Source organism: Narcine bancroftii, chromosome 3 (genome assembly GCF_036971445.1).
Source record: "Narcine bancroftii isolate sNarBan1 chromosome 3, sNarBan1.hap1, whole genome shotgun sequence".
NCBI lineage: Eukaryota > Metazoa > Chordata > Chondrichthyes > Torpediniformes > Narcinidae > Narcine > Narcine bancroftii.
In genome coordinates this window covers 192,692,771-192,705,628 of record NC_091471.1, presented here as the reverse complement: position 1 = coordinate 192,705,628, position 12,858 = coordinate 192,692,771, and the positions used below count along the sequence as shown (strand labels likewise).

The window sequence follows — 12,858 nt, the reverse complement described above, 5'->3', positions numbered from 1 at the left end:
TCAATAATTGACCTTTTGTCTTTCCCACCCTAATTACACCAAAATTCCCCTCAAGTCTCCAAGATGCACAGATCTCAAACTTAAGTAATGTACGTAACACTGTTCTGGGAGTGAATTGGCTATGAATTCTGAGTCCTCCTTAGCCACAGGGAAGTGCCTGAGGATTGGAGAATGGGAAATGTGGTCCCTTGGTTCAAATTGCCCTCAGGGCACCAAGGAGCAGATAAGTAGGCAGATTTTGGAATGGTCCAGAAATTATAGGGTTGTTGTCATGGGAGACTTCAACTTCCCTAATGTTGACTAACACCTGCAGACTGCAAGAGGAACAGATGAGGCAGAATTTGTCTGGTGTAGCCAAGAAGGATTCCTGACACAGTATGTGGAGCAGCTGACTAGAAGAGGGGGCCAAACTGGATCTAGCATTGTGTAATGAACCTAGTCAGGTGGTGGACTTCTTGGTGAGGGAGTATTTTGATGAGGAGTAACCACAACTCCCTGAGCTTTAGTATAGCCATGGACAAAAATATAAGCAGACAAAGTGGGAAAGTGTTCAATTCGGGAAGAGCTAATTACGATGGGATGAGGCAGGAATTAGGGAGAATAAATTAGGGACAGATGTTGACGGGGGAAAACACAGAACTAATGTGGAAGATGTTTAGGGGCCATACACTGGGTTCAGGATAGATTTGTCCCAATGAAACATGGAGAAGATGATAGGAAAAGGCAACTGTAGTTGATAAAACAGATGTCAACTAATTAAGAGGAAGAAAGAAGCATACATTAGATTTAGGAAGCAGTAACAGGAAGGGCTCATGAGAAGTATACGGTAGCCAAGAAGGAACTCATGAATGGACAGGAGAGCTCAAAGGGAGCATAAGAAGTCCTTGGCAAGTTGGATTAAGGAGAACCCCCAAGTTGTTCTCTGCATACGTGAAGGATAATGAGAATAAAGGTGGGGCCACTTAAGGATAAAGGAGGCAACGTGCATGGAGTTGGAGGAGATTCGAGAAGTCCTAAATGAATATTTTGTTTCAGTATTCACAAGAGAAAAGGACCTTGATCGTGTTGAGATCAGAATAAAACAGGATTGTATGCTGATCAATATAGAGATTAAGGAAGAAGTGTTGGATCTTCTTAAAAACATTTAGATTGATAAGATCCCAGGGACCGAATGAGATATAGGCCAGGTTGCTGCGGGAAGGGAGGAAAGAGATAGCTGGAGCATTGGCTATGAATTCTGAGTCCTCCTTAGCCACAGGGAAGTGCCTGAGGATTGGAGAATGGGAAATGTGGTCCCTTGGTTAAAAAAAGGTAATCTGCGGAATCCTGGGAATTATAAACCAGTAAGTCTTTCATTCATGGTATGCAAACTATTGGAGAGGATTCTTAAGGATAGGATTTCTGAACATTTAGAGAATTAACAGGCTACTCAAGGATAGTCAGCATGGCTTTGTGAAGGGAAAGTCATGACTCACGAGCCTAATTGAGTTTTATGAGGAGGTAACAAAATAAATTGATGAAGGTAGGGTGGTAGATGTGGTCCATATGGATTTTGTTCAGAAAGTCATGAGCTAATGGGATCCATGGAACCTTGGCTGTGTAGATTAAAAATGGGCTTACCTGTAGTAGGGGACAGCAAGGATTCTACCTGGAGGTTGGTAACTAGTGGAGTTCTGCTGGGATCTGTTCTGGGACACCTTCTCTGTGATTTTTATAAATGTCCTACATGATGAACTGGAAGGATGAGTAAGTTTGCAGATGAAACAAAGATTAGAGGAGTTGTGGGTTGTATAGGTTACAAAATGATAGAGACAGGATGTAGAATTTGGCAGAAAAGTGGCAGATGAAGTTCCATCCAGATAAGCGTGAGGTGATGCATTTTGGAAGGTCAAACCAGAAGACTGAGTACAGGTTAATAGTCGGATATTTAACAAAATGGAGGAACAGAAGTACCTTGGGATCCAAATGAATACATCTCTCAAGGTTGCCACACGTGTTGATAGGATAGTTAAGAAGGCCTATGTGATACTGGGCTTTATTAATAGGGGGATTGTGTTCAAGAGTCGCGAGGTCATATTGCAACTCTACAAATCTCTCGTGAGATCACACAGAGTAATTTTGTTTAAAATTTAAACTATTTTAAATTTAGGTATACAGTACAGTAACGGACCATTTCAGCCATGAGTCTCTGCTGCCCATTTTACACCCAATTAACCTACACCCCCAGTATGTTTTGAAGAGTGGGAAGAAACCGGAGTTCCCGGGGAAATCCTACGCAGACCTGGAGAATCACGTACAAACTCCTTATAGACAGTGCAGGATTCAAACCCTGGTCCTGATCAATGGCGCTGTAAAGGCATTGTGCAAACTGCTACGTCAACCGTGCCAAATCTTGTGTTCAGTTCTGGACATGTCATTATAGGATGTGGAAGCTATGAAGAGGGTGCAGAGAGATTTACCAGGATGTTACCTTGATTGAAAAATAAGTCTTATGAGGCAAGGTTAGCAGAGGTGCAACTTTTCTATTTGGAGTGAAGAAGGATGAGAGGAGATTTAATAGAGGTCTACAAGATTCTGAGAGGCATAGATAGGGTGGACAGCCAACACCTTTTACCCAGAGTGGGAATCGCAAACACCAGGGGACATCTCTACAAAGTGAAGGGAAGAAAGTTTAGAGGAGACATCGCGGGTACGTTTTATACACAGAGTTGTGGGTGTCTGGAATACCTTGCCAGGATGTAATAGCGGCTGAAACATTAGGCACGTGGATGAAAGAAAAATAGATTACGGGGTAGGAAGAGTTTAGATGTTTATTTTTTGGTAGGAATATATAGGTTGGCACAATTTTGAGGGTTGTTGTCGCGGGCATGTACTTACCTGGGCTTGGTGCCATAAATTATTTATTCGGAGTGACGCACGTGGGAATTGGTGCGCATAAGCAAGCTGGTCGCAGTTGGTAATGCGCATGTGTGGGTCAGAGCGAGGAGTGCGGGAGAGCCAATAGGTAGGCAAGGGGGTTGCATGAGGGGCATGCCTGGAAGTAGAAGTTGGGGGGGGGGGGGGGACTGTTGAGAACTGATGGAGAGTAGAATGAATATCAATATTATTGGTGTTGAAACTCAGGGGAGTTTACATCATGGTGGATTGCAGTAAACTGGGATTCACTTGTAGTGTGTTGTGCTGATGGCTAGCCCCTCCTCCTGGCTCCGCCCCATCTGCTCACATATAACCCTGGTTTCCTGCCTAAGCCTAGAATCTTTCCGAAGACTACTGTGAAACCCTACTCATAGTCATGAAAGCGTTTGTTCTCCCTCCAGTCGTGAGAGCTTTTATTCACACCACAATTTTATTAGTTTATCCCCTAAACGATGGAAGTGGTACTCAAGCCTGGTATGTTGCTGGTAGACTCTTTGTCCCCTGATGCGGTTGAGGACTTTGTGTACTGGCTAGACTGCTTCCAGGCCTACCTGAATGTGACCTGAGACATCTTCCACACCAATGAACTCGAGGTCCGCACTCATTTTGAGAGTAGGAATGAAAGGGTATACAGCCATCAGGGACTGCACTACATATGATGCCGCCATTGCTTGTATATACTTGATGAATTTTGTGCTCTGGTGTTGTTGGGTCTGGACTTCCTGTGTCACCTTAAAAGCTTGACCTTGGAGTATTCTGGTCCCCTCCCCCCTGTAATGGTTCAGAATGGAGGGCCTTTAAAATTGAACCTATTTGTAGCTTCTCCACACTGAATATTGACCCTCCTCCTCTCTTCGTAAATCTGTTCTCGGACTGCAAACCCATTGCTACCAAGAGCAGGAGGTACAGTATAGCAGACCGAGATTTTATAAAGTCTGAGACACAATGTCTGCTCAATGGAGGTATCATCGAACCTAGCACCAGCCCGTGGAGAGCGCAAGTGGTAGTGGTCAAAGGGGAAAACGTGTCTAAACTATTAATCGGTGCACACTCCTGGGCGCATACCCCCTCCCTCGAATTTCAGACATGGTGAATGATATTGCGCAGTATCGGATGTATTCGACCATTGACCTGAAAGCTGCTTATCACCAGCTGCCAATCCATTCTGAGGACCGTACATATATGGCATTTGAGGCTAACGGTCATCTCTATCAATTCTGGAAGATCCCTTTCGTTATTTCTAATGGGGTTTATATCTTCCAGAGACAGATGGACAGAATGGTGGATGAGTATGCATTGAAGGCTACATTTCCCTTCCTCGATCTGTGGCCACACCTTGGAAGACCATAACGCCAACCTCCAGAAAAAGCCCTGAACCTCACTTATAACTCTGACAAGTGTGTGTTCAGGACTAAACATCCGGCTATCCTTGGCTATGTGGTGGCATCATTGGCCCTGATCCCGATAGGATGCACCCACTGTTAGAACTCCCAATTCCCAGGACCATGAAAGCTTTGAGAAGATGCCTGAGGTTTTTCTCAAATTATGCCCAGTGGATCCCTCAATACGCTGATAAGGTTTGCCCTCTCTTAAAAGCCACTAATTTCCCCCTCTCGTCTGAAGCCCAAACGGCTTTTAACTACCTCCGGGTCCACATTGCGAAAGCCGCCATGCATGCGGTGGACGAGAATGTATCTTTCCAAGTGGAAAGCAATGCTTTGGATGTAGACCTGGCTGCTACCCTCAACCAGGCAGGCAGGCCGGTTGCATTTTTTTTCTTGGACATTACAAGGCCATGAGCTCTTGAACCCATCAGTGGAAATGGAGACTCAAGCCATTGTAGAAGCTGTGAGGCACAGGAGACACTACCTGTCTGGTAGGAAATTTACACCCCTCACTGACTAGTGCTCGGTTGCATTCATGTTCAATAATTTCAAGAGGGGTATAATCAAAAATGACAAGATTTCTGGGCGGAGAATCGAGCTCTCCACCTACAATTATGACATTGTCTATCGGCCAGGAACCCTTAATGACACTCCAGATGCCTTATCCAGAGGAAGCTGTGCCTCTGTACACACCGGTCAACTGCAATCTTTGCATAATAAGCTTTGCCATCCAGGGATCACCTGCATGGCTCATTTTGTCAAGGTGCGCAATCTGCTGTACTCCATGGAAGACGTCAGAGAAATGACCAGGTCTTGTTAGGTCTGCGCGGAGTGCAAGCCGCACTTCTGCCCCGTGAAGGCGTACCTGATCAAGTCATCCAGGCCCTTTGAACAGCTCAGTGTTGATTGTAAGGGACCTCTCCCCTCCATGAATGGGAATACCTTACTCTATTATTGATTCCTGCTTTCCGTTTACCATGCAATGTCCAGACATGTCCACTTTGTCAGTCATAAAGGTCCTAGACTCCATTTTCACCCTGTTCGGTTATCCCAGATATATTCATAGCAACCAGAGCTCACCCTTTATGGTTAATGAGCTATGTCAGTACCTGCTGGTGAAAGGCATCGCATACAGCAGGACTACTATGGGAACAGCCTCGTTCCAAAGGAGAACGACACGGTCTGGAAGGCTGTCAAACTAGCCCTAAAGTCAAAAGGTCTTCCAGACTCACGCTGGCAGGAAGTCCTCCCTATTCACTCCATTCCTTTCCACTCCATTGCATCCAGCGCTACTCCTCATGAGCTCCTATTCAATTTCAAGAGAGGGTCAGCTTTGGGAACTACATTCCCAATCTGGCTTGCCTCTCCTGGTTCAGTCCTTCTTAGGATGCATGTGAGGAGGAGCAAGACCGATCCCCTGGTGGCCTGTCCACACCAATGCCGTGTACACCTATGTGGAGTACCTGGATGGCAGGGAGGACATAGTCTCCAACAGACACCCGCCAGAACAGGGGGTCCGTTGCCTCAAGTGCCCTGCGAGCCACGGAGCTCATTCTCGCCACCCCCCCCCCCCCCCCCAGTCAGGGCCTCGGGGGATCTGCGTCAGGAAGAAAGTGCATCCCCCTCCACTGTTGAGCCGGAGACCCAGCCCGCCTCTCCTCCTTCACAAGGGGACCAGGAGACCCAAGTAGTCCAAGGTGCTAAGGTGCTCCACCAGGATCTCCAAACCCCCAGACTGCTTAAATTTGTAAATAACTGTATATTTTTCAACCTTTTGTTCTGAACCCATATCCTCTGTCTTCATTCACAGACCCTAAATTCTATAGGAAGGGGTGAATGCAGTGAACTGGGATTCACTTGTAGAGTGTTGTGTTGATCGCTGGACCCACCTCCTGGCTCCACCTCCATCTGCTCACATATAACCCTGGTTTCCCACCTAAACCCGGAACCATTCCAAAGACTACTGTGAAGCCCTATCCATGGTGGTTATAAGCTAATAAAGTATTTGTTATCCCTCCAGTCGTGACAGCTTTTATTCACACTACATGGATATAATAATTTGTCACTAAAAGTGGTGACCCTGCTGTTTCACAACATCTTTTGATGGAAATGGAAAGCTATGAGGATAAAGCGATTGAAGAAGCAGTTGGGGAGGTCAAACTGGAAGTTCCCAACCTTTTTATGAGAAATGCTCACTTGGTTCTCCATCCTCAAGGCATGTTTCTCATTGCTTAATATTACAAGCTAGAAGACTAAATTTGGTTTATTTATCACATGTCTCCCAGAGAGCATTACTTGTGAGGTGGAAGATGTTCTGATTAATCCAGGTTAAATGTCCTATACAAGGCTGCTACTTTAGAGCAAACACAGCCGACCCAAGAGTCACACATTGCAGAGCTTCTACCTGACGACAATCTCAGTGACAGAAAGCCATCGCAGATGCTCAGAAAATGGCACAGGCTGGCTAGTGAAGACATTATTGATGGAGATGTATGGAAGCAGAGAATTCTCCATTGTTTGCCTCTCCAAATTCAAAGACACCTAATAGGTGACTTTCAAATGTCCGCTCTGGGCGATGCATCTTGACCTCGTGGTGCCCGCGACCTCTGTAATTGTTGATTATATCATTTTCCCAATCTATAAAATGTTGCGATAAAATGTATGGACCATTATGCCGGTCAGTAATTTTGATATATTGCACATTTTGTAATATAAAGTAACTCAAACTGTGCATTGGCGGGCTCAAGAAGTAGACTTTAAATGGAATGTAACAAGTAAAGGAAATACTTGCTGTAGTAGTAATTCACAGTAGATCCATGTGTGTGCATCATTCATTGTGCACAGTTTTTGCTTCCAAAATTTATGGAAGTTTTACACTGGAATGCAAAACAAAGAAACCTGTAAGATCCTTCAGATATTACATCTGTGCACTTCAATTAGATGGCTATAAACAGATATTTACCAAGTTTTTAATGTTTAAGTACACTTTTCACTAAAGTTATCATAAAATATGGACCTTGAATTAATCTGTTCATATATTTTCACTATCCTTATGGGCTTTACCAAAAATATTTTTTTTCCATCTGCTTTCCCTCTACACCAGTTGGTGAAAAAAAAAGTGATTGCAAGATTTTTCCCCTTTTATACTGATCTACTGCTTCAGCTACATTTTTGATGAACTACCTTTTATTGTATGATAATCCCCTATCTATTTCTTGTAGCTTAAGGATACATTGGGCTGAAACTTGCTGCCTCTGCTTGTTGATTTTGTTTGGAACTGCTAGGGTTCAACCATTCAAATAGAAGGTAGCACCAGACTTCCACAAAAGTTCACCAAGTCCAACAGAAGGGCCACCTCTCGATGTGATGCCCTAATGATATAGTCCAAGGAATAACATTATTTTGCCTTACCTCCTTAATTAAAACTTTAGAAAAAAGAATAATGGTCTTTATTTTTAATTTGTTTACCTCAATTTCATAGTTTCCAATGACAGAGATGTATATAAAAAAAATCATTTGTATTGCCCCAATCATTCAGCACATCATGGGACATTGCACTTTTTTCAGATATGAAAATGCCACAAGCATTTCGAATTGTCTGCTACTTTCACTACAGTTTAAGATCAGAATGTTTAATAAAATACTTAGCATGAAAAAAAAGCATCGAGTTATCTGGTGTGAATGGTTTATGTGACATTTAGCCCCTTAGATCTACAGAAATGGAATACTGTTAGACTGTAAGACAGGAGCAGAAATAGGTTATTCAGCCCATCAACTCTGCCCTGCCATTCAGTTATGAGCTGATCCATTGCTCACAGGCCCACGGCCCAGCCTTTGATGCCCTGGCTAAACAAGAATCTACAAATCTCTGCTTTAAATACATCCAATGATCTATTCTCCACAGCCACCTGTGGCAACAAATTCTACAGATTTACTATCCTCTGAAGAAATCCCCACCCTGTTCTAAGTGAATGCCCTTCATTCTTGAAGTTGTGCTCTCTTGTCCGAGACTCTCCCACCATAGGGGGAAAGAACTTTCTACATCTATTCTGTGAATGTCATTCAACCTTCGAAATGTTTCAATGAGAAAACCACCTCATTCTTAAATTCCAATAAATACAGCCCAAGACCTGTCAAACACTCTGTGTATGATAGCTCTTTCATTCCTGGAATCTTCCAAGTGAACCTCCTTTGAACCCTCTCCAAAGTCAGCACATCCTTTGTTAAATCAGGAGCCCAAAACTGCTCACAATACTCCAAATGAGGTCTCACCTGTACCTTACAGATCCTCAGCATCACGTCCCTGCTCTTCTATTTTATTCCTCTTGAAATGAATGCCAGCATTACATTTGCCTTCACCACCATCTCAACCTGAAAGTTTACCTTCAGACTATCCTGCATGAGGACTCCTGTGTCCCTCTACATCTGGGTATTTTCAGTTTTCTACTCATTTTTTAAAAGGTCTGCTTGCTTATTTTTTCTATCAAAGTGCATGACCCTTTCTGACATTATATTTCATTTGCATTTTTGTTAGCAGACAAAAAATAAATACTGATTTTTCATCTCAGATTTCACACGGAATGTGCATTAACTAGTCATTTTTTTCCCCACTATTATTTTCAGGAAGAAGTCTTTCTTGTATTCAGCTCTGTATGCTGCATTGATATTTGGTGGGCGGCACATGATGAAGCAGCGAGCAAAGTTTGAATTGCGGAAACCCTTAGTGCTATGGTCACTGAGCCTCGCACTCTTCAGGTGAGTGTCATTCCCTCACCCCTTCTGTTTAATGATCCTTCAAGGAACTTTCTATCAATACTGCTTACAATTAAAACCATCCTAATCGACAACTCTATCTCTGGTTGTGATTTTAGCATTTTTATTGAAGTCAATCAATTGCTTTCAACAGCTGAAAATGTATTTTGTTCAGTTAAACTCTGCATTACCATGCAACAAATAGTTGTTACACTTGGATTGTCTTAACAAGAATAAATTTTCTCTAATCTTGAAATTTATTTGAAGTGGCCTTTAATTTTGAAGTCTCTATCTAAGTAAAGCAGTTTTTCCACAATTAAATCATCAAATTTGGGACCAAGATTATTTTGAATCTTTAAATTCTAATGTTAAATAAACTTCAGAAGTTTTGTCCCTGATTATTATTTATATCTGCACTAACTTAACTAATGTTTTAATGCTTTAATGTTTAAAAAAAAACAGACTTGCATTTTGCACCTTTTGAGATTTTCCAAACCATGAATCAAACAACTTTGTGCATTTGAAATGTGGACAATATGATAAAGAGGGAAATGTGGCTATCACCTTTTGCACAAGGTGAACAGTTAAATTGCTTCAGTGATGACAATTGAGAGATGAGTATTAGGTTTGCTTTCCAGGCTGATTTAGTGCACTTCATTATACCACTCCTGACATTAGTCTTGGAGTAAAAAAAAATCAACGTTTGTCTTAAAAATGTCTTAAAAGATCAGTAGTTACAGAGTTAACTGAGAACTTTTTAGACGAGAGAAAATTACTCTACCAAGTTATTCCCACTTTTGTCATTTGTCCAGAAGATTGGCTCACAGAATATGAAGGAGATGAAAAAAAATAATTTGCATAACTTCAAAAAGGCCTCAATTTGCTTTGGGGAAAAAATGTACAGAAACCTTGGGTTAAAATCTCTTTTTTCCTGTTTGCTTGTGGTAATTGCACAATCTAGTGTGATATACTGGTCTCTGAAACATCAACTGCTTTGCCATCAATGGAGCTGATGACAATGTTGGGTGTTTAGTGTTAGCAATCAAGGAGGAATCTCTAGTCATTTGTGACATTGATACTTGGAAATACAAAGTGTAAGAGTCAAATAGCATTGAAATTTTAAAATACAGATGTGTGCCATTTAACATCCATGATACCTTCTGTGAAATTGGGTGTTATACGATTGGCGAACACTTAGCTTACTTATACTTAGTGAAGCTATATGGGATACTGTAGTATACCTGTACACTTTTTATTTATAAATAGGGATCAGTGTGGGGACTGACACAGGGCTGTGGGGAGAGAGCAAGGCAGTGGGATCAGTGTGGGGACCAACACGGGTCTGTGGGGAGAAATTGAGGCAGTGGGATCAGTGTGGGGACTGACACAGGGCTGTGGGGAGAGAGCAAGGCAGTGGGATCAGTGTGGGGACCAACATGGGTCTGTGGGGAGAGATTGAGGCAGTGGGATCAGTGTGGGAACTGACATGGGGCTGTGGGGAGAGAGCGGGGCAGTGGGGTCAGTGTGGGGACTGACATGGGGCTGTGGGAAGAGAGCGGGGCAGTGGGATCCGTGTGGGGATTGACGTGGGGCTGTGGGGAAAGAGTAGGGTACTGAGATCAGTTTGGGTATACATACAGTACAGTAACAATTTCCTATAGCTAGCAACCACTTTTTCTAAATTGCTGTGGACTTACACGCGGTAACTGAATAATTATGGGTCCACGGACGTATATGCAGTCAGACGTTGCCAAACATATGTTAAGTGGCGCATACCTATAAATATTCTCTCATTGTGGTGGGGGGGGGGGTCAATTTAAAATAGCTCTTCCAAGGCACCCATCCCCCCTCCAGAACGGGGTGAGGGAAGGCTTTCCTGCAATGAACCTTCATGCGCCACTGTCACATTTCCCCCTCATCGCGCATGCGCCAGCCAGCTGCGCACGGCCTGCAGACCCCGGAACGGAGCATTTTAACAGTAAGAGCCCTTTCAGACCCTTAACATATGGTTCGAGGTGGCGCTGGACAAAGGGCTCAATAGCCAGACTGTCCAGCCCTGGGACCCCGACCCCCTCCCCCATCCCCGTCTAGCACTGGGATTCCAGGGACCACATAATCCCTGAAGAGGTTAATGGTCTAAAAGGTTTGTGGAACTCTAGCCTAAATGATCCAGATTTCTATCAACCTGTGATTTGTTGAGCTTATGGTAGTTTTAAAATATTGTTGCTAAAAACATAAAATGCCACAACAGAATAATGGTAAATCCCATGCTGATATCATTAAATGGATTGTAAGGATAATAAATAATAATTGCGTATATTTTTAATACCAAGTATGAGTAATTTTCTGTTTTAGCTCTGGGCATAAAGTATCACATTTCCAAATTTCAGAGGCTAAAGACAATGTTTCTGTAAAAGAAAATCTTAATTTTTAGCGACAAGAAGTATTTTGAAATTAAGGGTAGGCTGTGCAAGCCTCTGGCATATAATTTCATCAGGGGATGCCCGAGGAACTGTAGATGCTGGGATCGAGAGCAAAAAACAATCTGCCAGAGGGACTCAGTAGGTCAAATCAGTGAGAGAAAAAGAATATTCATTGTTTTAGGCCAAAACATTTCATCCAGATGCAGAGGGAAGACAGTGTGATGATGAAAGGGTGAGAGTGGTTGAACAGGGTCTAGTAGGGAGGGAGGGTAAATGAGGGACGAGTCAAGGATGTTGATCATAGCAGATGATTGCAGGTCCAGACAAAGGAAGGGAAAGAGATAACCGTAGACAAGGCTGTTAGTGCTAGACTAATGGGAAGGTGACAAAAGTGGTATAATAGCAGCTGTTGGGGGAGAAGTGAAGGAGACATGGGAGAAAAAGACTAGTGGGGGGAAGTGAACGAAAGGGGGAAGAAAATGGACCCACACAAGAGGAAGGTCTGATAATTGTTGGAAGTGGGTGGGGAAGGGAAGAATGAATATGACTTGTGTTACGAGCCCGGAGGACCCCAAAACCCAGCAGCAACAGATATCCACCAAGACAAATGGTTCCCCAAATAAAAGTTGCTTTTAATTATCTTTAAACATGAAAGCAGAATCACACCTCAGCCCATCACCATTGACTTGACTTAACTAACCTAACCCCCTCTAACTCCCAAGTGCTCACATATGTAATGTGTGTGTAAGTTCAGAAAAGCTCTTTGATTCACAGTCCAATCTCAATTCTCATTCTTCCAAGTTTATCAGTTGCAGGCAATTTCTGTGCACAGAATTAAACATTCATAAAGTTCACCAGGCTTTGGTGCTTGAAAGGCAAATAGTTACCACTCAGGAAGGTTACCGTGAGTTTTCAGAGAGAGACATGTTCTTCCAGGACATCCACAACTGATCTACTTCCATCAGCCACTTCAGTATCTTGCTGAAGAAACCCGCTGCCTCAGCGTTCTCCAGATGATAGCCTCTTTCTTTCAGGTCACCACAGAGTGCCTTTTTGTTTCTCCTATTTCAAGTGAAACATTAGACAGCCAGTCCTCTCCTCGTGCATGAACCACAAGGGCTTTGACCACGCTGAACTAAGCACTCACAACCTGTCTTCCAAATGGGGTTTTCCACAAGCTTGCCAGCTTGTCCTGTTCCAGTTCCATATGCTGACTGTAAAACTATGGAACTGATCTGTGTATGTGTGTCTCTCACTCTCTCTCACACACTCTCTCTCTCTCTCAGAGAGAAAGCCTCCTTGACTCTCTCTGCTTGCAAAACCACATGACCCTCTTAGAACAGCAAGTTCGCCTCCAAACTGTCTGCAGCTCCGACAAGCTC

At 43.2% G+C, this 12,858-nt stretch overlaps 1 protein-coding gene across 4 annotated transcripts in view; it reads left to right on the top strand.

The window, feature by feature from the left end:
- Nucleotides 1–12,858, top strand: part of elovl6 (ELOVL fatty acid elongase 6) — a 107,099-nt gene that overhangs the window by 65,307 nt on the left and 28,934 nt on the right. For all 4 annotated transcript variants that reach the window (XM_069926180.1, XM_069926182.1, XM_069926184.1 and 1 more), the window contains one exon: nt 8,925–9,056. In XM_069926180.1, the coding sequence (XP_069782281.1) occupies nt 8,925–9,056 (132 nt within the window). The remainder of the gene's footprint in view (nt 1–8,924; nt 9,057–12,858) is intronic.